The sequence below is a fragment of the Coloeus monedula genome (assembly GCF_965178545.1).
Source record: "Coloeus monedula genome assembly, chromosome: 20".
Taxonomy (NCBI): Eukaryota; Metazoa; Chordata; class Aves; order Passeriformes; family Corvidae; genus Coloeus; species Coloeus monedula.
In genome coordinates, this window is record NC_138800.1 from 3,900,119 (window position 1) to 3,925,211 (window position 25,093).

Here is a 25,093-nt window from a genome sequence, read left to right on the forward strand (position 1 = left end):
CTGCCAGTGGTTCTCTTCAATAAAAAAAATTCTAACTCTCTCCACTGTTTTCACAGATACTTAGACAAACTATATTAAACTGGTATTTTGTGTAGGAGAACAGTTTATGGAAGGAAAATCCAATTGAAAAAATATTACTGTTCTTAGGACTATTTCTTAAATAAAGAAAATATGTAAACCCTGAAGGAATTTGAGTGGATGCAGTGAGAGAGGGATGCAGCAGTGATGAGTAATCGAAGGTGTGGCTTCTGGAACCAAACCACCCTTAAACTGAGGAGCTTTTTGGTGTTTTGTGAGCACCTTCCTCACAGTCCCAGCTGTCCGTGGATGGATCCTGCTGATTCACTGGCATATATGATGGGCTGTCTCCACCTAAGCATGACTCCAGTTGACTTTTATAGGAAGGCAGTGCAAATACCTTCAAACTTGCTAAACACTGCAGATTTCCAGCCAGGCTGCTTCCTGTTACCGTGAATTCAGTACTTTGGAAAGTGGAGTCTTTTGATTTTGTTTCAATAGTGTTACAATGTTTATTGCTCTGGTTTCTGTGAAATACCTTGAATTTCTGCTTTAAGGAAATATGCTGAAATAAATTTCCTTTTTTGTTGCCCTTCAGGCCTTTGCACAATTTGATGCTGAAGGAGATGGCACTGTAGATGTGGAGAATATGCTGGAGGCTCTCAAGAATTCTAGTGGAGCAAATCTTCAGGGGGAGCTGAGCCATGTAATCAGGCAACTGCAAGCTTGTTCACTGGTGCCAGGTATGAGGGCAGAGTGGTGGAGGAAAGGGTTTCCCAAGCCCTGCCCTATAGAAGGGGTGCTGCTTCAATAAATTGCTTTAATAGCATTGCTTATCCTAATCTTATCAAAACCATCCTCCAGAAGGTTCTTGGTTCTCTAGTGTCAAGCAAGTGGAGTTGCTGTAAATTAAAAATTTCCCAGCATTACATGCAGAACTTCATTCACAAATGGCCTCTGTTTCCTTCTCTGTGTCACTGGGGAAGTGTCTTATCCCTGTTTGGTTTATTTCACAGACAGAAAAGTGTTCTTTGCAGAATTTTTGTGAGTACCCAGCTAATGCACTTGGTAACTGGAGGAATAAATCCTCCATGGAGTCTGTTCCAGGGCATGAGTCACATATTTTAGTATTATTATTATTACACTGTTATTCAGTGTTTGAAATCCTGATAAAACGTAATTCAGGTTTTATGGTTTATAGTTCAGAAAGTGTCAGTTTGCAGAATTTGATTTCTGGGATAAGTATCAGTTACTGGCTTTCCTTTCAAGCTTTTGATGATAAGTGGCTAAAGGGGATTTGCCTTAAAGGATCAGACAAGAAACACTAGAATTGGCTACAGATAAGTCAGAGGAGAGCACTTAGAGAGTACTGTTCTATGCATGTAAATGCTCTGGGATTCAGAGTACCACTGTTCAGGAAGCTGACGTTTCTCACCACGTTGATGGAGAGCATTAGGCACCTCTTTGGGAATAATCCACAGTGCCAAAGGGAGAGGCTCAGTGTAGCTCAGGGTGAGTGATGCAAACACCTGAGCTCGTTAACCAAGTAGCATCTGTTTCCCTTAGATTTTGAAGGTAAGGGTTTGGGGCAGCAAAGTAAACATAAGATTTTTGGTAATTGTTTTCAACTCCTTCAGGCATGTCAGGTCACTGGCAACAATATTTGCCTGCACTTTTCCCTGCTGTAGAGGTTTGCAGACTTGAGCTACACTCTCTCATAGTTTTATATCCTTCTTGCATTGTGGTCCCAAGGAAATAATGTCTCTTTCTAGGGTTTATTGATATATTTTCTGAATCGAAGGAGCGCCTGGGCCTTCATGCCTCAATGATCCTGAGATTCTTGCACCGGAACCGCATTTCCAGTACTGCCATCCCTTACCCAGTGCTGGAATACTTCAACAACATCTGCACCATGCGCTCGTCTGTGCTGAAGGATTCTTTGGATCGACTTCTCCTGAAAGAGAGAGGTAGGCGATGTCTTCCCTTTTTTTTCAGGAGGGTAGTGTAACCATGGCTTTGAAAAAGAGATTAGGGATAAAAAGCTTTCTTTGCTATGTTACCTCCAACAGGCCTGATGTTTTATAAAGTTGATCTGCATGCTTCTATGGATTTTTGTTGGTTTTTGAAACACATAAATTAATTTCTGAACTACACAGCAATCTGAGTAACACTCTGGAATGTTCTTATCTTTCTCCTGGCCTGTTTCACAATCGATGGTTACTCATTTGTGGTATTCTTTATTCAGTCTCTACTAGTTGCTGGAAACTTAGTTTCCATGTGAAGGGGAATGTTTTCTGAAGTTGACTGTTCAGTATTAAAAGATACTTTATCATTTTGGACTGGAGGTGGTGAATCTTTTACTGTATCTCTGATGGGACTGGCCTGGTCTCTGCAGCGAGGGCTCCTTTTCTTCACAGCTTGATTAGATATTTTCGGATTTCTGTACTTCTATTGAAATAGATCAAGTTACTTGGGAAAGAGACTGCTTTGTCCCTTCCCTAGAATACATGAATTGAAGTTTTCTCCACCATAATTTACTTTTCCCTTTCATTTGTTTGTTTTTGGGTATAAGAATAATAAAGCACTGGTGAGGCAAGTAATGAAAGGGATAGATAAAGGCTATTGAACTCAAGGGAATGGAGGTGTTTTTATACTGAGAGTGATAGGTGGAGATTATTGCAATTTCATCTGAAATGAAACTTTGCTATCTCCTGGTTTCTGTCAGAAACAGTCCTTCAGGGGCTGTGTTCTGTGCCAACAAGTTAATTTGTGTGAGATAGTTCTTACAAAGGTATAACAATTCTCAAAACAGGCCAAAGAAGAATGTTCTGAGTGATTTCTTTGCAGAATACCCCGGTGATCTGAATGGTAATCAGGAGTCAGACAAACTGAAATCTGTCACAAAGTGCTACACACACATCGAAACCTCCTCCAATTCCGCCGATATCGACAAGATGACAAATGGAGAAACTTCCTCCTTCTGGCAGTCAGATGGGAGTGCTCGATCCCACTGGATACGGTGAGCTTAGGGCTGGGGCTGTGAGTCCTGAGATTGACAGCCAGTGGGGTGTTGTGGTGGATTGATCCTGGCTGGATGCCAGGTGTCCCCAAGGCTGCTCCATGACTCCCCTCCTCAGCTGGGCAGGGGAGAGAAAATGTGACAAAAGGCTCTTGGGTCAAGGGCAGGGAGAGCTCTCTCAGCAGCTCCATCACAGGCAAAACAGACTCGACTTGGAGAATTTAGTTCAATTTAGTAAAACAGAGTGGAGTAAGGAGAAACAAAACCAGATCTTCCCCCTTCCCCCCCACTTTCTTCCCAGGCTTAGAGAAAAACGGAAGAGAAGTTATCTCCTCCCCTCCAGAGGCGCAGGGGGATGGGGAATGTGGGCTGCAGTCCCTTCATCACATGCCAGCTCTGCCACTCCTTCCTCCTCAGGGGCAGGACTGCTCACACCCTTCCCCCACACCAGCGTGGGGTCCCTTCCATGGGAGACATTCCCCCTCAAACTGCTCCAGTGTGGGTCCTTCCCATGGCGTGCAGTTACAGAATCAGAATATTCTGAGTTGGAAGGATCATCAAGTCCAGACCTTAAGTGAATGGCCCCTGTGGGGATCAGTCCTTCAGGAAGAGGCTGCTCCAGCATAGGTCCTCCATGGGATCACAAATCCTGCCAGCAGACCTCCTCCAGTGCAGGCTGCTCTCCCCACAGGTCCAGCCTCCAGCAACTTCTCACACCCTGTAGCCCCCCACTGCTAAAACCTTGTCACACAAACCCAATACAGGTTTAATTGAAAACAACTGGAATTAGTGAGTGACGTATGAATACAGGTAAAAGCAGAAGTCACTAATGGCTGCTTAAAATATAAAAGCCTGACCACCAAATAAAAGGTCACCTGTGAAGTGCCTTTATCTGCTGTGGTGACACACAGCCTTGTGGTGTGGTGAAACTTTCCAAGCTGTAATAGAGATGCAGTGGTTGGTACTTGAATAGAAACACTTTGCCACTGTCCAAGAAGTTCCATGAAACAGAAATGCTCAATGAAACAGAAATGTTTAGCGTCTAAGAATGTGTGCTTAAAAAAAAAAAAAAAAAAAAAAAAAAATCTCATTTTGACCATTATTGATGCTGCATTTTTATTCCTGTGGAACGAATTCTCAGTTGAAAATATAAATAGAAAATTCTACAGTCTCTCAGAAGCAACTGTTTTCTAAATCAAAATTTTTTAACTTGTTCACCATGGTATGGGGTTAAGAACACCTGTGAAGCATTAGGTAAATTTCAGAGGATGTATTTGTGTTTGTAGAGGTGGAAAATGAGTGAACAATAATATAATACCTATTATATATACATACATATAATATATAATAAAAGCACAGTGCTTGTCTTACCTTCTCTTTGCAAGAACTGTTTTATCCTCTTTGCTTTGCAGTTTAAAGATGAAACCAGATGTGGTTTTGAGACACCTGTCCATTGCAGTGGCAGCTAATGACCAGAGTTACATGCCACAGCAAGTCACAGTGGCAGTGGGAAGGAATGCCAGCAGTCTCCAGGAGGTCCGAGATGTTCACATTCCAAGCAATATCACTGGCTACGTAACACTGTTGGAAAACGCTAACATTAGTCAGATGTGTGAGTCAATAAAGATACCATTGGGATACTGGTTTGGTGCTTTTTGGAAGGTGAAAGCTTGGGTAGATGATGGAGAGATGTGCTGCAGTGTCAGTCACCAGGGGTGACACTTTGGACCTTGTCCTTGGGTCAGAGAAATTGTTTTGATTCTAGTTTAATTTCTAGCCTGTAAGAGAGTCTTCCGAGCCTTTCTCGTGGCCTCTGTAACGTGGGCTAAGGGTTGAAGAGAAAAATAACTAAAGACACAGTTTTAGCCTCTCAATGTGAAGACATGGGGCAGTTTTAAAATATCCTTACTTGAGGAGTGAAAGCATATGTTGGCTGATAGTATCTAGCAAAAAAATCTGCTTTTTTGGTGCTGGAACTCTGAAGTTCATCCAATGTAAGGCAGGTTTTACGCTTTTAAATAGTGTTATTTTTGAGTCTGGTAGCTCTGTGGGTGCTATACTGGAATCAATCAAGAAAAGCTGCTCCTTCCTAAGATGGTTTCTGCAGCTTCAGGAATTTTGTCCCTTCAGTTCCAAAAGATGCTTTTCTCTGAGGGGAGGTTTCAGTGCCACAGAAGTGGGCAGGAAGAATGTTGTTCCTCAAAAGTAGTCAGGATAATACCATCTGTGCAAAATGGTCAAGAATTTGTGTGAAAATTTTTATGTAACTTTAAACTTTGCTTTTAGGCTTTGCTCCTTTTCCCTATTATGTCCACAGCCACTTGCTTTGAAGGCATTTCTTATGTATGTAGGTAGGAAGGTACTGGTCAAACAATCTACAATGTATTTTCTACTTTGAGGATATTTTATTACAATTTTTCCTAGTTTCTAGCCATAGCATCTGTAATGGATCCACAGGCTATTTATGCAAAGGCTAAATTTTCCAGATCAGACGGTGCACAGCGTGTGTGGTTGTCTGTATCAGGCAGTGCTGTTCCATATCTGCCGTTACTTTTCTAAGAGGTCCTGCACTAATTTAATGTTTGGAATATCTGGATCCTTCTAGCTCTAATCTAGCAGAAGAAATGGGAAGAAAATTCTATTTTGTGTTTTGACAGATGTACAGATAAACATCAAGCGTTGCCTTAGCGATGGATGTGACACCAGAATCCACGGGCTGCGGGCTGTGGGCTACCAGCGAGTGAAGAAGGTGGGAGTGTCCGTGTGCGACGCCTCGGCCATCTGGTACTGGTCCCTGCTGACCTCTCTGGTGACAGCTTCCATGGAAACAAACCCAGCATTCGTTCACACCATTTTACAAAATACTCAGTAAGTACCAAACTTACATGGGGGGTGATTTTATCTACTTCTTAATTTTTTAAAAAAAGCACTTCTGGCTTTAGTGGGCAGTCTGCTGTCTGTAACTGGTTTCCACTCCTGCCGTTAAGGTGTTTAAACATCTTTTTCTATCTCATTGTTCAGATTTTTGATGTTTTTCTTCTATCCATTTGCATGTACTAGGACAACTGTAATTCTCCTGGCTGTTTCATCTAATCTAGTTGTTAAACCATGACTGAATGGACACTGGAATATAGATTTTTCACCTATGCATTTGTAATGACTTTGAGCAGCCTAAAATTAATTAATTTTTCTTGTCCAGTATTAATAACCAATAAAATTAACATCTTCCCCTTAGGACTGAAGCTTAATTTAGCTTAATTTTTAGCAGAGTTCTGCTCATGTGATGCCTTGTCATGCATTTTATGGGGATATAGTTGAGTATATGCACCATCTCCGTGCAAATGTTTGCTTGTGATTGACCATTTTCTGTGTAACGTTTCCTTGTTTGATTGCCAAACACTTCTGCTCGATGACTTGAAGGATTGGAATCCTAATAAAACCTCTCCACACCCACATCAGCTTTTATAGAGCTCAGTTAGCACGATGTCACCACACTGAAGAGCAGGGCTGTCATTAGGTTGATGAATCCTGTAGGCTAAAGTCCACTAAGCCTATCTTTTAATTTATGTCATCTGTGAAATCTCTTTAAAGTTTAGATAACGTCATGCGTGCTTACACCTGAGACAGGCCCATAGTTGCAGGCTTTGCTGAAACTGAGAACCTTCAGTTTTGGTCAAGTTTAGATATTTTTTAGAAATATAAAATGAACACTGAGCTAATAAAGCATTAAAAAATTATGAAGGAGAAATCCTGACTAAAATCATGCTTTCAGGAATTAGATTCAGTGTTTAGAATTATAAAGCAAAACCCCCAAACTTTAGTACTGGATGGGATAACTTTAGTATTGGATAGAATAACTTCGGTGAAACTGCTTAAGAATTCCTAATTTCAGGGGTTATCACATTATCTTTGGAAATCCAGAAAAATTCTGATTAGAGCTAACAAGTGTCTCTCTTAGTTTCTCTAATTCTTCTGAGGGAATTTCAAATCAATTTTCCCTTTATTCATAGGCTCTTGCTCAATTCGAGACCAAATTAAAATGGCACAGTGCTTGGACACTAAGCTATTTCTAATGCTGTCACAGATTTAATTCAAAACTCCTTGATACGTTTGTCTCATTAAATCTGTGACTGAGACTAGATTCAAGATTACCCAGCAGTCATTAAACTTTCCCTGCCTAGAATGCAATACTGTTGTTCCCCTTTGAAGAGATTCTCAGTGTAAATAGATTTTGTGCACTCAGAAGCAATTTGCAGAGACCTGCCCACACAAAGCATGAAGATTCAAACGTCTAATTCACTTTAGGAAGCTGTTTTCTCCAATTCTGCCTGGCTTCCTGACATTATGTTTCGTTTTTTCCTAGGAAAGCACTGCAGCACATGCCACCTCTATCCCTAACACCAGGCTCCACAGATTTTTCAAGCTTCTTATCACCGAATGTTTTGGAAGAAGTAGATAGCTTCCTTATCAGAATAACAAGGTGAGCTTATGTGGTTGATGCAGTGGGAAGTGGTTTAGAAGAGTCTGTAAATCAAAGCTTTTACATCTTTACCCACATGCTCTTTTTTAAGTATCTTGAAAAATACAAATACTTCAAGAAACAGGCACCCGAGAGATTCTGTGGCAGCTTGTCTTTACTGAAAAACAAAATGTCCCAAATTTTCTTTTCATGCTGTTGTTGTTTTCCTTCACAGTTGTTGTACTACTCCAGAGGTGGAGCTGACACTCCTGGCCTTTGCCTTAGCCCGGGGGAGTGTTGCCAAAGTGCTGAGTTCCCTTTGTGCCATCACTGATCATCTGGACACTCCATACAAGGCTTCCTCTCTTATCTCTTCCATGGCAGCAGTCAGACAGAACCTGCTCTATAAATACGGTAATGGAACAATCCTGGATCCTTTACTGTACATGCTTAAGAAAATACACAGCTTTGAGTTCTTCCACTTGTTGGGATTTAGAATTATCCAAATCTAAATTAAAAACTGTCACTGAAATCACAAGCTAGCAGCTGAACTGCCCAAAAAGCTGGTGATTGATCAGCTTTCCATGATCAAAGAGTTAAACCAAGTGAGATCTTCTCAAGAGAAAAAACATGAACTTTGTAGATCATGGCACCTGAATCAGGATGGTGATGATGGTGTTTGTGTTGCTTAAAAGGCAAATGACTGCAAATATTTTTATTCTTCCAGAAGACATTTGTTTGTGTGAGTGATCCTCAGTGAGTGCTCTCTCTTGCAGGCATGTAGAAATTTAAGATGCATTTTAAATGTAATGTCAATAGCATCTCTTTATGGTTTTTTTTTTTTCACTGTTATAAGATGAGTTAAAATTAAGTTTTTGTAATCTGAGTGTCATGAGTGTAGAGCTGTTCATGGTCTGGCACCAGGTGGTGATTTTGCTGTATTAGCTGTATTTTCTCAGTATCAACTTCTGAGATTCTCATTAGTCTCTCATGAAGAATTTTACCCTTTATTGCCTTTTAGTATGTTTTGTCAGTACTTCTTGTCTTGTGCCAAAGAGCACATGAATTACTTTATAATTATCAGTGTTTACTTTTGAAAGTTTTGAATATTAGTTCATTTTCCCCAGAGTAGCTAATGCCTTTTGTAAGACAAGTGGTATTTCATGGACTGGGAGTTCCAAAGTGTGGCAACAGTTGAAGGAACGTGAATTGTCATGATTTTCATTGTCCTTCTGTCTGTATCTAGAACTCTAACTACTTTAGAAGAATGTATTTCTCATATTCCAGTTTCCCTCCCCTATTTTGGGTCTGACAGTGGTAAAAAATCTCATAATATCATAATTTTTTGCATTTTTTTTCCTGTATGAAGAGGTTTGGAAAATGTATTTTACCATTTTAAATGACTTTGATAAACCTGTGGATTTTTTTACTTAGGAAAGCCTTTACGACTCACTCTGCAAGCATGTGATGTAAAGGGAAAAGAGGATAAATCAGGGCCTGAAAACCTCCTTGTAGAGCCGTGGACTGGGGATGGTAAGAACCTGGACTTAAAATCCATAATATTAGAATCATAAAATCGTTTAAGTTAGACAATTCCACCAAACATAGTGATTGTTAAAAATGCTGTGGTGCTGTTCCATATCTACTTATATATATTTGGTTCTTTATAGTTCTATGCTGTAGAAGATCTGTAATTAAAAAAAGGCAAACTAACAAACAAAACCAAGACATTATATAAATTCGATTTTGCAGCACTGTGGATTTCTCATAAACCAGTTTATTGTCAAAATAAGCTAACCAAACAAAAAGATTGGATTTTGGAGAGAATTATTGATATTCTACGTGGAAGTCAGCAATGAGAATATTCTACAAGAGCACACTTTGTGGGCTGAAGTCCTGAATCACTGTTAGTTTCCCAAATATTGTTGAGGAGAGGGTTTGTAGAAATCATTGAAATTCTCACTGCACATGCCTATTAATTCTCCCTTAAAGCCCCTCTTTGTTAATGCAATGCTTTTATGTACTGGATACTACCTAAACAAAGAGATTCGTGTTTCTTGACCTCTTTTTTAAGTGAAATGCCACCTAATCTTTTTTTTTTTAAATGGTTTATTGTCTTGTGCAGTGCTACTGGTAAATGAAAGCCATTGTGACAGAAAATCAGGCACATTCTAAATGCTTTTTTTACCCCTCTGTTTGTTCATGTGTATTATTTGAGTTCATTCTTTAGTTATTTTGTGACTTGTCTTCTGTTGTTTTGTGGGTCATAGTTTGGGGGACTAGTCACTGAGTTCAGTGAATAGAGCCACAAACCAAAGTAATATTTGGGAATTACTAATAAACTTCAATGAGAAAATATTTTTGAAACTGCTGTAGATATTGCAGTGCCCAAAGAGACACTGCCTGGAGAGTTCTGTGTATATACTGGTAAAATACAATCTTAAGTTGTCCCTTTTATTTGGGAACATTTGCTAATGAGCATTTCACTGGAAAAGCGTTGTGGTTTTGTTTCCCCCCTTCAGCCCACAGTCCCAATATTCTCTTTCAAACATGTTGCACTAGCACTCATTCCAACCTCATTCTATTCCCACTGCTGCTTTAGGTTTTCTTACTGAAACTGGGAAAACCAGAGCAAGTATCATTCTTTCTACTGGAACTGAATCTTCGTTTCAAGTGACACAAATTAGAATAAAGGTATGTAGTTCCTGTGAGCTTTTGAAGTAGAAGACTTATTTTTTTCCCTAGTGGTGGAATTGAATTGGGATATTTTTTAAATTAACTGAAATTTAAATTCATTATGAAATACTGTTATTAGAATTTTTCTTCAGGGTAGGTCAGGGAACTTCAGAAAAAGGAGGCCCTTAATTGTTCCAGGGAGCCACAAGCATGTAGTAAAGACATTTATTTTATATTTATTTTATCTGTATCTTGCGATATATATCTCAAGCCAGAGACTCTGTGGTTTATGGTTTCTCTCTAAAGTGTGTGGATTTATATGCAAGATCTTTTATCTTGTGCTTTAAATAACTTTATGACTCTGTTTCAAGATACTAAGCATGTGAGTTCAGATTAAATGAAGCTATTTCAAATTCTATTTAGAGACACCAGTGTCATTTGAACATTCGTTGTGACTTTTATCTGGTTTCAAAGGAAGGTCTTGTGATTAAATCTCATGGCCAAGACAAAACTTCAGGGAAGTTTCTGCAGCTGAATTGATTTATTTACTTAAGGCAAAGCAATAGTTTAATTCCCAGAGCAACAATGCATATATTTATGTCAAAGAGACTTAAACATGAATGAACTTCTGGCAAGTGAATTCTAACTGGAGCTGGAGAGGCAGGTGAGTCATTTTGCAGTGTAGTGATATTAATAAGGAGACATGATTTTAGTTTTGTTAATTTTTTTAAATGTAAAAAGATGACAAAATTACAATGGGAATTAATATGTGGAATTCTAGTTAATGTCAAGGTGCTGGCAGGGTGATAAATACAGTAAATAATACCTGTGTACATGATCTCAGTTCAGTGGGTTACAGAAGTTTTCATAACATTTCTCTAAATGTGTTTCATTTTCCCGTGCAATTCCCGAGACCAGGATTGTCAGGATTCGGTTGCTTTCCATAAGTTCTTCTTTTTTCTGACTGCACTGCTGTGGATTTACCCCTTCAGGTCCGGAGAGGTGCCATTGGGGCACAGTGTGGCCTGGTGTTTGCTTACAATGGTGCCTCAGAAAAGTTCCATGCCGAGGAACACTTCAAAAGGTTTGAGAGCTACGACAAATGGAAGCTGAGGGAATTCAAACAATTTCTAAAAACCAGGTATAAATGGACTTTTTGTAATGCATACCTGGAAAATAAATGTTATATTTGATATTTTTGCAGTGCTGCTGGAATTACTGAGAATTATTCCAAGTGACTTAAAAATGGTGCATCATTTAATTGTTATTTGTTTGATTTTAATGACCATCAGTTTGATGTGTTGGAGGAAATATGTATATAGTTGTTGTTTTCAGCTTCTTGATTTAAAGGCCTGTTATGAAAGTGATATAGCAAAACAAACCTTTTACTTGGAGTGCAGATCAATGAGAAATTTTTGAATTAAGTTTTATTAAATCAGTTTTCAGAACTGTTGCTTAGGAGTAAGGGGAGGTTAAGGGGCCACGACTAAAAAGATTTTCTTGATATTTTTTTTTTTTTTTACTTTGCATGTGGTAGAGTTTTGGGTATGTGAAACTTTTCTCTCTTCTCATCATTATAGCCATAACATGCTAAATTTAAGTATTTTGGTAGGATATCAACAGCTTTGCAATGTCTCTAAACGTTTTCTTTACAAAGTGTCTTACATTCTTTTATACACAGAAGCAATTGCTCATGTGATGATTTGGGAGATGATGATCCTATTGGCTGGTTTGAAGTAGAAGAAGAATGGGATGAAGTTGATGTCAAAATGCAGCAATGCAGAGTTTCCCAAGTAAGAACCCACAAAAACCCCTTGGCCCAGTCAAAATGAGCAGGGGCTCTTCTCTGTGCCAACTGAAGTAAACCTAATTCTATTTCGTGAGGGAGAACTCTGCTGGACAGAAAAAAAAATTAATAGGCTTCTACTTAAATGAATGATTAAATTTTTGTCCTCTGAATTTTATTCTTTTTCTCTGTATGCACATATATATATATATATATATATATCTGTATATTTGAAGTTAAGTGGTGCTTCATGATCCATTTAACGCAAAGTTATGTGATAATGTGAGGATTACTGGTTTTAATATGATTGTTGCTTTATTTTAGTATCTAGACCATTTAACTACTGTGTAGTCATAGCATTTATTCTTTCAGAGCCAGGTTCTTCAATCCATGTTTTAGTGGGCAAACAATTACTAAGAGTTTCCATCAGTTAGGCTGCTGTCCCTGTGGAATGGAGACTCTTCCGTTTCAAGAATGGCAGAAGATGGCTTTGATTTGTAGTGCTTAGGGCCTTTGTAGGGAATGTTGCATTTCAGATCCTTGTTCTGGAATCAGCTGTTGTAGTTCCCCCAGTCCATTTGCACTGTGGGAATTAAGAGAATTGGTGGCATTGTTGTATCAACTGGGATTTTTTCAAACTCTGTTGCTGCTTGCTAAGCCACTGCTGCTGCGGAGTAACTGAGTACGTGTGGATGGCAGGACTTGCTGTTCCTTCAGTTTTGTGTTCTGCACCTCACTGAGAGCAGACTATGTTTTAAATATTACTTATTGATCCTCTGCTTGCTTTTAAATGCAGCTAATAATTCTGTAACCTGCAAGAGTACTGTGACTGTGGAAGTGAGGAACAGTGTGTGCAGAATGAATGCACTGATAATGAACTAACGAACTTTGCAGGCGCCTGCAGAGGTCATAGAACTGTCCCTGTGACTTTTTGGAAATAGGGAGAGATCAAACTTAGCCTCAGTATTTTAAACCTCTGGAGGTGATAGACGAGGGACTAAGGCTTCCCCCCTCAACCCCGGCTGCAGTCTCCTCACCTACATCCACTCATGCCTTTTAAAAGGCCAGTTTGTACCAGCTTTTAAACCCAAATCTTGTGCTGTTTTTATATCCTTCTAGTACTTGATGATAAAGTTCTTGTGCACAAGACAAGACTCAGCAGAACGGCTCGGGGTCCAAGGGCTGAGTGTTCTGGGCTATCTGCGGCCCCTGCGAGACGAGCCCTGCAGGGCCATGAGCTGCCTGCAGTGCAGGAAAACTGAGGATGACACAGTTTGTGGCACAACTCTGCTCCTGAAGACACTTCATTTCATCCAGCAGCTGGCACAGGACCTGGTATTTTTACTTAGGGTTTTTTAAGCCTCTGTTCTCCAGCCTCAGAAGAATAAGTCTGTGCAAACAGCAGTTGTGAGTGGGCAAAGAACAGCTGGGGTGCTTTTAACAAAGTTAGAAACCATGCTGTGGAGAAAAAAAAAAATTCTGAAAAATAGAATTCTGTGTATGTTTGCTGACAGTTTATTACTTTCAATCAAATTAGATGGAGAGGTAGAGGTTATGAAGTCTTCTGGTGGTGGAGAAAAGGGATGGGATCCTAGAAATCTGGAAAGAGGGGAGAGTTCTGTGGAGGAGAAGGTTTCAGCATGAACTGTCACATTTAGACACCAGAATATCCATGAAAGAAACTGGAATTCATGTTAGCTGCAAATTTATGGGAAAGCTGGCTGTGCTTTCCTTTAAGCCCAGTGCTCAGGGATTTATGTTTTATAAATGTGTTCTGTATAGAGTTAATTTTCCAATCCTGCATTTTCTTTGTCTTTTTAAGGTTCAGCAGAAGGAGAGTGGATTAAAATACAAGTCATTTTTAGATTTCACAGGCCTTGATTTGCAGCTTTTCTGGAATTTTTACAATAAACTGCACCAAAAGTAAGTTACTTCTTTCGTGTCTGCTGAGGCACTAATCAGTGTGTATAAATAAAATATGCTTTGTTTAGTTACAGCAGTTTTTTCTTCCTAAACTACATCATTTACATAAATAACATTTCCCTGCTGCTGCCATATGGACTTTTAACTATAAAGTTATGTAGAAGCTCGAGCTGTAGATTAATTTAGCTGGTAGCTACACTTCCTTTGGCTATGTCTCTCCACTCAGTGGTTTTTATCTATCTGAAATGGTGACTTTCATAGCAATATTTATTTGGTGCAAAAGAGCTGCTTTTCTAGTTTTTGCTTCTGTTTGTTATATATCTTGTTACAGCCCAAGGGAAGAATGTATCTTTGCTCAAACACTGCTGTTGCAGCTTCTCCAGAGCTGCTTCTCTGTACTTACTGGAGATAATAAAACTGCTAAACCTCAAGAAACTCCTCAGAGCAAAACAGCTGGTCACACAGAAGCTGCAGAAGAGCTTTATAGACATTTGTGTGAAGGTAATTTTTAGTCAATGTATATTGACTGTTTTGTCTGTTAAAGTTTGGGAAAAGATATTCATTCCTAGAGGCCAAGTCAGCTCCCTCCTGTTCCTTTGTTTCTCCTTCAGGTCAGTGTGTGCTAATTAGTCCATCACTAGAAACTTTCCTTGGCTCAAAGGAAGGTTTTATAGACTTTCTGGCAATGTGGTCTGGAAACAGCTGCAGTAGAAAACTTTTGAACATGTCACCTGCTTGTACCATCAGGGAATGTGACCCTTTGACTATAACATTACTGGGGTTAATTTATTTCTGACACTGCATATCAGTATAAATGAGCTCATGAGTAGACTGTGACGTTTACAGGAACACAGGGAAGATTCTGGAGCCAGTGAAGGGAATGGGAATTACACATTAGATTTCTTTGGAAGTAGGGTGGCACTCTCTGTTCAAGTGTAATTTAAAGAGTCTCCTGCAAAGTGAGCTAGAGGGAAAACACTTTATATAGAATCTGTCACATCTTGAAAATTTTATTAGCTTTGTTGGGTGTCAAGTTATAATCTTGCTAGAATTCATTTACTTGGTGAATAAATGTATTCTTTCTTAATATAAATCTTTCTTGCTATAAGTTAAAAAGTTTCCCCTCATTTTCTGTGTGTATAATGGGATTGCAAGGGCTTGAAGTTGTGCAGAATAACATTTAATTCAGTTATGCCTCTAACATATTAGATGGGGTATTAATTAGAACTTGTAATTTTGTTTCCTTTTTGTATGAGCAGTAGTGGATATGGGGGACAGTAACTTCATGCCAATGAAAATGCTGAAAGAGGAAGTTAAGAACACCTTACTCAGTGGAGCAGCAGTTTTTTTCCCAGATAGACAGACCAGGCGACACCAGCTCTTCACCATGATGGTAAACATTAAATGAGAAATTGTTTGTTTAGTACCTGCTTTCTTTATGCAGAAAAGAGGACAAATCTGAGTTGTTATTCTCAAATAATACATGCTTTGTCCCATTCAAGTAAAAACCCTTTTTTTTCTTTGCTTCTTTTTACCCTTCCCCTTTTCTCTCTGCAGCTTATCCAAAGAAAGAGGAACTAACCCTGCCTTTCTTACCAAAAATGAATAATAGAACACAGAAATTAGAATTCTTTGTCACAGAGGAGGAAAACAGAATGTATCATAAAACTAAATCTTTTTCCTTTTCTAGAAAAACATCACAGAGCAAGAACATAAGCAATCTGTACATCTTGCCTTCAGATCCTTGTGTACCCACTTCAGGTAAGGGGTCCTGAAATTGAAAATGTTTGTCTGATACCCCACATTTGTTAGTAAGCATGTATTTAATCATTTTTAGAAATGTTATTCCCCTAAACAATAATTATCTGAAGTAATCAACTAATGTTGTTTAGAAAGGACATACTGCTGCTCAATATTTTTATTAACTGAATAGCTCTATAAAGCACTGGCCAAGGTTGGTGCTGAAATCACAGTGTATTGCTCTTAGGCTTCTCCTAGGCTGTCTTCCAGTTTTTTAAGTGATTGTTGCCAATGCTGATGGTTGGTACTGATTTAATTAGTCTGGAGTCATCAGAACACAAACTTTTGATTTTCATAGTAATTATACAGTAGGATCTCTACAGATTTGACACAAAAAATACTAAATTTCTGGTTGGGAACTGTTTGGAACTTCTTGTTGTTGGTTAGTAAGAATATCTTTGTTTTGTAGTGATCAAGATCCAGGTGGACTCTTACTATTACCAGAGAAAGGAGTTTCTGCAAATTTTGACATAAGTGAAGTGTTATCAGTCATGGACACCCTTCTGCTTGTGGCAGCAAGAGAGGTAACTGGCTTTGCACTGCTCCTGCTTCTTTGTCATGAGTTTTGTAGGCACTCAAACAAGCTGCTTGCCTGCCCATGGATGCTAAGGAATCAGCTTCCCTGTCCTTCTGGATGCAATTGCTCATGGCTGTGTGAGTCAGTAGGATTAGCTTTTCCAATCAGTTGAGTGTTTTCCTTTAAGCATTAACATTTCATAATAGTAGAGTAGGAAATGAATAATATTTTTCCAGTAGGAAATGTGTAAGATGTGGTGTTTTTCCATAGCATTGAAAAGACTCTATGGAGAGACACTGGGCTACAGAAGGAATCATTCCATTTTGAGAGGATAGGATTGGGCATGTCACTAAGGGAGGTGGAAATGGAGGAGGGTTATTTACATATGCAGAAAAACTCTGCTGAGAACATTGAGTGACTCATATGTAGCTGTTCCTATTTAAAATTGTGATATATCAAAACAAAGCACATCACTTGCTACATGGTGTTACATACTGCTTGTCATTTGCATTTCATCTTTTTCTGGGGTGAGTGGGATGATTGTGTCCATCCCAGTTTACTTGGTGCATACTGTGTGTCATGCTGCAGCAGCAGAGGCTCCATTGCATTCATAAGTGTTCCTTATTTTTCAGTGTGAAATGATGATGCTGGATGTTGCACAGCAAGAGAGTGGCACAGTCTTGTCCTCCTTATTCTGGTCTGTTCAGGGCAGCCTCCTTTCCTGGTGCTATCTGCAGCTTAAAGGCACTGATAATTCAGCCAAGGATCTTGCAGTAGAAATACTTAAAAACTGTAAGTGCTGGGATTGAATACAGAATTCAATATGGTGCAATACAGGACTTTAAAATGTGATTTTGCAAATTGCCGTATAATTAGGGATCACCAAAGGTTGCCTGAGGCATACTCAGAAATGTCATAGCTTTTCTGATCTCGCTAGGAAGTAATTAGTAGGCATATTAAGCAACTTGGAGTTTTAGTTGTACTGATAATCTTATACTGGGACAATCTTCAGAAAGCATTTCAGTAAGTTTTGGGGGCCAGATACTGAAAAAAAACCCAAACAACAAATTGTTACAGACTTCCATTTGAATATTTTAATGTCTTTGCATCCCTTATTTTGGTAAACTCCTGTGTGGTGACCTGTGTTTTCCTAGATGGTTGTAATAGCAAGAAGAAAGGAACTTGCTTAAGAAGCCAGGTAGACCTAAGGGGTTTTGTCGGGTTTTTTGTGGGGGGGATTGTTAGTTTTCTTTAATGCAGCAGCTCAGTGTTGAGTAGTTAATTGGGCCAAATACTTAACAAAGGTGTAATTTTATGTAAAATGACATCATATTTATGTTATTTGTATATAAATACATTGCTGTGTTCCTGTCTTACATTTAAAAATTGAGTACGGCTGTAGCTAAAAATTCCTACCCTCGCTTGTTACTTCAGCTGCCTTTCTTAGCTGTGTATGGAGGCTGCTGGATACATGGAGCTTGTTGAAACAATCCTGGGGTGTTTGATGAAATTACTCATCACTCATTTTTTCTGTGATATTGTTGATAAGCACGATTTGTTTCCACAAGAGAAGTATCACAGAAAACTTCCTCTGAAGTGTTGGGTGTTGCTGCCTTGGGGGCAGCAGATCCTTTCCTGCTGTATTTGTCCTTGTGCACATCATCATGCACCTGATGTTTCATGAAGTCATGGTTGTGGGAGCAAATCCTTAAGGTGGCTATTAAGGATTTTTTTTTTTTTTTTCTCTTTAGATGTGGGCCAGTTCCTGTCAAATATCAGAACAATTTTGCAATCACTCTTATCTCAATATAGTGGCAAAACGATAGTAGAAAAAATAAGTAGCTCTGTCTTTGCTATGGCAACTCGTCAGCTGGTAAGAGAGCAGTGGGATTTTCTCCTATTCCTGGGTGGCATGGCTGTGACTCTGGCATTTTCATGACACCTGTGTTTGCTCCTAGGTCATCTTCTTGTTGGATTTTTGCACTTTAGACATTCCATACTGTACTCTGCTACAGGGATTCAGCACTTTGATAGAACCACTGAAAAGCCTTTGTAGTGAACCTCATAAGGTAACTAAAGGCACGGGCACATTAAACACAGTGAAACAAAAGCAAAATTGCAAGAAAGACATAGAAAACTCGGGTGATTCTGTTGGTGAGCATTGGAAAAGAGCTGGAAAGCTTCTAAAAGTGTGGGATGTGTAGTGAAATGTTGAGTGAAGTACTAGAAACATATCTACTGATATGGGAGATGGGCAAAGTGATCAGACAGTGCAACTGGAATGAGCAGCCTGGAAGGTAGATAGGAAGGAGGGGATTCTGAGGGTGAAGAGGAAAACAAATTAAAAATAGTATATGCTTAACATTTTTAGCTTCACTGCTTGTGGTGATGCAAATAAGTCTGTATGTCTGTAGGGTAGATGTTTAAATCTGCATTAGTCATCCAGACTCTCTTTTTGTCATGACTGGAGACTTGTACTCACTTGTGGGTGAGACAGTCTCCTCCTGAGTCTCCTCCTGCAGTAGACTGGGTGGGTTTTGCTTTAGAAGTGCTTCCTAATTATGATTACAAAGGATGTCTTCAGAACTAGTTTCAGAGTAAATCAATGCTGTAGCCTTTTAAATGCCATTTGTATGCACATCTGGCTACTTGAAATTATAGACACAAAAATCTAGTGTGGCAATTTATTTTTTTCTTGCCTTTGTATCTAAGAATGCATTTTTGTTGTACAGATGGACATGGAAAGCTGGCAGCAGGAGCAGCCTGTAGTATTGCGAACCTGGACAATGGAATCACCTCATAACTATGAAAATAATTGCCATGAGGTCTCAGTCTTCCTGTGTCATGGGGCAACTTACTTTGAGGTGGAATTTGATGAAAAATGTGAAACTGAAAGGAGGTAATTTAATCTTGTGCTGTGTTGAATTCCAGTGTCTGTTTGCAGAGGGGCAATTCATGTTTCAATGTGCTCTCCACACATGCCATTTCAGTTTCTTCATTGTCCAGAGCAGTACACAATATGTATTTTTGAATGACCTTGTGCTGAAAGCTACCTCTCCTGGCAAATTTACAGACATGCTGTTCCATATGAATTTTGCTTCCTTTGGCCTTGATCTGTTTTATAATTGCACTGTGACCACCACAGTTTGTGCTCGTGGTATTTTTTTTTTGCCCTCTTTCTATTGGCTTGGTTTCTCTTGGTAACACATCAGGCTACTGCTTAGTTGAAGCATTTGCCAGATGTTGGATTTGGCACACATTACCAATTCCAAAATCCTGCAGGACAGCAGATCTGTGTTTGCTGGGACTTCTGCATTGAAACATGAAATAAATTCCTTAGCAGTCACATGAAGGTGTGGTTCAGAAAGAAGTGACAGGGTGCACTTGTGAAAATCCAAAAGCAAAAACATTCTCCCCCAAAACTTGAAAAGTAAATTTGGAAGTAATGAATTGCAATTTTCACAGGTATGATTACCTGGAGTTTACTGATGCCAGAGGGGCAAAAACTCGTTACGATACAAAGGTTGGCACTGAGAAGTGGCCTAAGGTGAGCACCTTTAAAATTCTGAACCAAATTATTTATCCAGTCTTAGGAAGTCCTTATGATTCCTTTGGAAACGTTTTATGTAAAAGGATGTGTGCTTTTGTGCATGGGTGTGTTTATTAGGTTTCTTAGGTGGAGGGGAGGAGATGGGGAAGAAAGTCTGAAATGCTGCAAATAAAAGGAGTGAATGGGTAAAGAATCCCTCTTTGCTCCTGTTATCAAAAGAACAATCAGTTAAAGTGAAAAGGAATAATCATGTTTAACTGCCAAAATACATGGGCAAAACTTGCTCTGCCCTTGCAAGTTTTTATATCATAAGACAAGTGTGGCCCTTTCTGGGCCTGTGCTCTGTCCTCAAATGGGATCTGCTCTTCTGTTTGTGGCTCTGATTTTTAAAGCTCAATCATATATGAAATTGCTCATTAAGCTCTTGGATAGAAATTTTACCTGCTTAGTACTGTGGGTTTCTCATTGAGATGGTGGGGGAAATTAGATCTGTTATGGCCAGAACATAATAATGAAACCCCAGAGTTGCTGAAGGGAATTCATTACCCTGAAATGTTTTCCTGTCATGTACATTTGGCAAAATGACTGTTTTGTTGCTCTGTAGAAAGTGACCTTTAAGGCTGGCCCACGGCTGCAGTTTCTCTTTCACTCTGACAGCAGTAATAATGAGTGGGGCTACAAGTTCTCTGTCACTGCTTACGGCCTCCCAGACGTTGCTGTGTCTTGGGGCTTGGATTTACAGCTGCTTGTCTCCCGGCTGATGGGGCGCTTGGCTTCCCGAAGCATGGCCCTCAAATCCCTGCGAGGTGAGTGCCTCCCACAGCCCACAGCTGGGATCCATGCAAACAGGAGCTACAAGGACTTTATGTTGAGAATCCCCTGGGAAAATGAAGTTTCTTTTGTGTTTCTCTCACGTGAACATGGAACGCTTGCTGTGTTGTGAGTCCGTGGAAGATGTGGACTCGTGGAAGTAATCCTACTCAGCTAAATTACGTTTATGAAGTAGTATGTGCTGCTTTTTTTCCTTCTAAAATTGTTCCCTGGTGCTGTCATCCGCCTCACATTGGGAGTGTGAATATGGGGCCAACAAACTGAAAAAATTACAGAGCTTAGGACACAAGTGATTCTAAAAATTCCACATGAGCATTTGGTATTGAATGAAATTTGAATTCACAAATTAAGTTCAGTTAGTTCCAGTAGTTAAGTACACTTAGGATCTGGGCCTGTGAAGATAAGTAAAATAAAGTTTAAAAAAGAAATTTAAAAAAAAAAGTTTATTCTTTAATTTAAAAACAAGACCACTTCTCTCTAGCTTCCTAAATCCAAATCCATCCACCACTTTAGAGAAAGTAAATAAAGCTAAAGAGTTCTTGCTCCAATCAGGTGGTCCATGTTTACCATGGAAAATTAGACAGCTATTTACCTGTGAATTCAAGGAACTAATTGAAGTGTTTGAGAATATTGTCTTCCTTTCTTAATATGAGCATGCTTGCATATAACAATTTAGGTCTTTAGTAGGAGAGAAAGCTTTTAAACTCTTTTAAATTAGAAAATTCCTGTAATTGTAATACAGTGAAAATGTTCAGTTTAAAATCCTTCCATATTGTAACACTGTCACTCTAAGATGTTGATGCTGCCATTAATGAAAGGGTACATCAATTTTCTGTACCATGTTAGAAAAACAGAGAACATTGTTAAATTACTTGTTCAGTCTATTTGCTTTAACTTTCTGCTGTGTTTCAGTTTTTTTCCCTACTGGATGTTTAACATTTATTATTTTCAATAATCTGTAAAAATGAAGAAAATTCTTTAGTAACTGAAGGGTCTGTTCTGAATTTCTTGCAGAATTAGGTAGTGAAGCAGACTTGCCTCCTTTGAAAGTAACATCAGTTCTTAATTCTCCTCTATGGAAACCTGTCTTCAGGCATCAGATGTGTCCTGAGGCACTCCTGGGAACCAGGCAAAACACTACCAAGCACCAAGACAAAAAAGAGGTACTTACCCCCTGCCTGTGTTCCCTTGGCATGAAATCCCTGTGTATCACACGGGTTCATTTGGCTTTAGGGAGTGTGAATGCCCTTAAGCACGTGCTGCTGTGTCATCTTTGTTATCATTTGTGCTGTTAGATTCAAATATCGAGGAGGAAAGAAACTGTTGTTCTGTGCCCTTTATGAGTTTCCATTTTCATGGAATCATAAAATGGTTTGGAGGGACCTTCAAAGATCATCTAATTCACTCCCCACCTTGTGCAGGGATGTCTTTCATTGATCAGTTTGCTCAGCTGCAGTGGATAAACTGCAAGTTGACTGATGGTTGCAGCTCATTGCTACATTTTTTCTCAGCCAATGTTGAAGTTAATGTGTTGTATCCTTCTCTGCAGGCTCGGAGCTCTCCCCACGAGGTCTGCCGTAACTTTCTTATCGACTTTGCAAAATCAGATCCTGCCCAGGACTTCAGTGGGCAAAAATCTGAACTTTTCAAAGGACTTATACAGGCATGTAAAAAACAGACCCCAAAGACAGATATAGTTGCTGGTTCTACTGTTGATCAAGCTGTGAACTCAACATTTGCTGCTTTGGTGTATCTCACTCCAGATTTATTTGAGAAGCTTCAAAAATATGGTAACTCTAATATTATTAGACTATCTTAATAATGAAGACTTAAAGTTTGTAAAAGGCTCTCTTACAGCTGAGTTTATAGCATTTAAAAATCAGTTTAGTGGGGCAATTTAAAGAAGATGTTCTGTAAAAAGGTATCATTTAGTCAGACTAGGTGAGCTTTTTCTCTAGAGTAATTATTTTTTATTAACATATATTTTTGTCTTCAGAGCACTGGCAAAATATTAATAACTATCAGAAGCTACTAATTCTGTAAGGCTATACCTAAAGAGAGTAGTGATGTCCTCTGGGGCTTTAATTCAGAACTATGTGGCTCCAGTTTTTAGAGGTTCTTGGATCATTTTCTACATTGTACCTTTTCTAAAAAGCCAACAACAACTTCTGTTATTAACTGTTGGTGTTGGAGGAGGTGTGAATTATCTTCCAAAATACCATTCAGTGGAAACCAACCTTGCCATCCTCAAAATATATATTTCATTTTTTTCTAATAGAAGGTAATGTTTTGCTTTTAACTTACTAGCCATTGTATTATAGTTTATGTATTTTTCAGTAGGTAAAATGAACAACTTTTTGACTTACAGCGTCTTTCCACTATTGATATGTTTGAAGTATTGGGTAATAAGATGTTACTTGGTTTTGAAGGATTTCATTTTAGGCTTTTCACTTTTTGTCAGAATTTTGACACTAAACATTTTACATTTTCATAGAATGATTGAACTATTTTTTGAGCTCTAAAGTTATGAGTAAAAATGACTGACACAAAGACTGACTTGATGACTAATGTGGTTACTGCCTTTAGTCATTTTGTGTATGTCTGACAATTGAGCTAATTTTCTGAGTGACATTGAAAACTGGACAAGTATTAATGAGTGTTAAAGAAATCCATCCCACTGTTCTGTCAGTGTCTTCATCTGCTGGTTGTGCTGGGGCAGACTCATTTCAGGACCCGTGTTCACCTGTGCTATGGGAAGTTTGGAGAAGGGATGCTGAAAAAAATACAGGAAAAAAATTAGAAAGGGAGAATGGAAGAGGGAAGACCGAATATCTTTTTCTCCATAGTCATTGTCAGGCCAGTTTGAATAGAAACTGATTTGTCAGATTTTTAATTTTTGCAAATTGGTATTGAAAGTCCATTCCAGAAATTCATAGTGTAAAACAGTAGAGAAAACAAATACATCTATAGAGCTTTAGGTTAATACTAAGCATTTGTTGATTTTTCTGATAAGTTTACATCAGTGTTATTGCAAGAATAGGGAAGGATTTTATTTTCCATGGCTTTAGGCATCAATTTTGGGAAGAGATGGGAAAGATTAACTTTGTAAATAAACTTTGTAAATTAACTTTGTAAATAAATCAGTCAAGGTGCAGTTCATGTATTTAGGACGTATGAAAGTTGGCAGGCTTATTCTCTATTTTTCATACAGGTATAATTCCAAGTATTGACTAAGAGATGAAGAGAAGGCTGTAGCATAATTTTAGTTAAATAGTTGTATAAAAATGGAGCTGTAAATAAACAGGACTCTCTTCTTTCTCTCATTTCCAGTCAACAGTGGAGGCAAGGTGCCTTTGAGTGATGAGTTTGCACAAGTGTATTCCCTGGCTGATTCCATTAGAATATGGATGGTAAGAACACTCAGGAGGATCTCTGTTAATGTCATTTAATTTAGTACTTTACAATGCAATGTTAAGGAGTAGGGTGGAACAACTTTTCCTTCAGTTATTCTACATCAGCTGTTTTCACTTAGAAAGAACATAGGTTTACTTTGAAACTTTGGACTTAAATGTTTTAATGCATACTTACACTCCCCTCCTCCCCTCAGCCCCAGATGTGTTATCATGAGTAGTTAGGACTGAATTTGACTGAAAATCAATTAAATTTGTGGTATGTTTCAGTAAGAGCATATGTTGTAAATTAGAAAGATTTTTACATTGCATTTGAAGTTCTTTTGAGGTATATCGTAGAAAGAAGTGTGTCTTAAACATCATTCTATTGTCTTGTGACTTTCTCCCTTCTCTTTTCTGCCTAAGAATTCCTGGCAGGTTGATATACTAGAGTTACAATGGGTTCAGATGCATGTTAAGATGAGTAATTGCCTTTACCCATTGCAGGACAGGTGTTTGCATCTGGCAGAGCTCGCTAGTGAGGTGACATGTTTTTGGAGAACTCTATCTCATAACTAGATGTATATATTTTCCTGAGTGCTGAGGGTAAAGGAGAAGCCTTCTTTTCCTTGGAGGACTGATGCACATCAAGTCACGAGACAGGCAATGGTTTCAGCCTACAAAGCTCAAGCAGCTTGGGGTGAGGCTGTTCCTGCTCTGACAGTTCAGGTACTGCTCTTTTAGGCTCCTGGGCAGTTTGCTCTGAGGTTGGGAATAGTAACTACTGTCATCTATCCCTGAGATTAAATTCCTTTTAGTCATTACAGTCTTCATCCTGCCTTGCTGCATAGATATACAGAGAGAATCATATTTTAACTATATTAACATCCTGTTTACAGTTGGAAATGAAGCAGAAATCCCTGATGGGGAGGGGAAATGATGCTGAGGAGAAGCAGAACACAGAAGCAAGTGAGGTGAACCCAGAAACTCTCGGTGAGTGTTGCCTTGTATGTAGGAGCATTGCAGGTAGCTTAGGAAAGCATTGCCTTGTAAAGCTGAAGACATTATTTTTGCCATGAAAGGTAAGTTAGCAACTGGGGTTACTTTTTCATACCTTAAGAGATA

At 38.9% G+C, this 25,093-nt stretch overlaps 1 protein-coding gene across 5 annotated transcripts in view; it reads left to right on the forward strand.

The window, feature by feature from the left end:
- Positions 1-25,093, forward strand: part of ZZEF1 (zinc finger ZZ-type and EF-hand domain containing 1) — a 56,203-nt gene that overhangs the window by 3,966 nt on the left and 27,144 nt on the right. For 3 of the 5 annotated variants that reach the window (XR_014226985.1, XM_082294417.1, XM_082294418.1), the window contains exons 2-28: positions 617-761; positions 1,791-1,985; positions 2,866-3,037; positions 4,450-4,649; positions 5,695-5,905; positions 7,401-7,517; positions 7,732-7,910; positions 8,931-9,029; positions 10,099-10,190; positions 11,165-11,313; positions 11,854-11,965; positions 13,078-13,293; positions 13,781-13,881; positions 14,213-14,382; positions 15,141-15,274; positions 15,572-15,642; positions 16,091-16,205; positions 16,831-16,990; positions 17,950-18,071; positions 18,157-18,267; positions 18,931-19,097; positions 19,664-19,745; positions 20,353-20,554; positions 21,594-21,742; positions 22,129-22,369; positions 23,910-23,989; positions 24,868-24,961. Coding sequence is in view for 4 of the 5 variants with exons in the window: in XM_082294417.1 (XP_082150543.1) it covers positions 617-761; positions 1,791-1,985; positions 2,866-3,037; positions 4,450-4,649; positions 5,695-5,905; positions 7,401-7,517; positions 7,732-7,910; positions 8,931-9,029; positions 10,099-10,190; positions 11,165-11,313; positions 11,854-11,965; positions 13,078-13,293; positions 13,781-13,881; positions 14,213-14,382; positions 15,141-15,274; positions 15,572-15,642; positions 16,091-16,205; positions 16,831-16,990; positions 17,950-18,071; positions 18,157-18,267; positions 18,931-19,097; positions 19,664-19,745; positions 20,353-20,554; positions 21,594-21,742; positions 22,129-22,369; positions 23,910-23,989; positions 24,868-24,961 (3,886 nt within the window). In the remaining variant the exon portion in view is untranslated. The remainder of the gene's footprint in view (positions 1-616; positions 762-1,790; positions 1,986-2,865; positions 3,038-4,449; positions 4,650-5,694; positions 5,906-7,400; positions 7,518-7,731; positions 7,911-8,930; positions 9,030-10,098; positions 10,191-11,164; positions 11,314-11,853; positions 11,966-13,077; positions 13,294-13,780; positions 13,882-14,212; positions 14,383-15,140; positions 15,275-15,571; positions 15,643-16,090; positions 16,206-16,830; positions 16,991-17,949; positions 18,072-18,156; positions 18,268-18,930; positions 19,098-19,663; positions 19,746-20,352; positions 20,555-21,593; positions 21,743-22,128; positions 22,370-23,909; positions 23,990-24,867; positions 24,962-25,093) is intronic. The other 2 variants (XM_082294419.1, XM_082294420.1) reach the window with 2 other exon arrangements.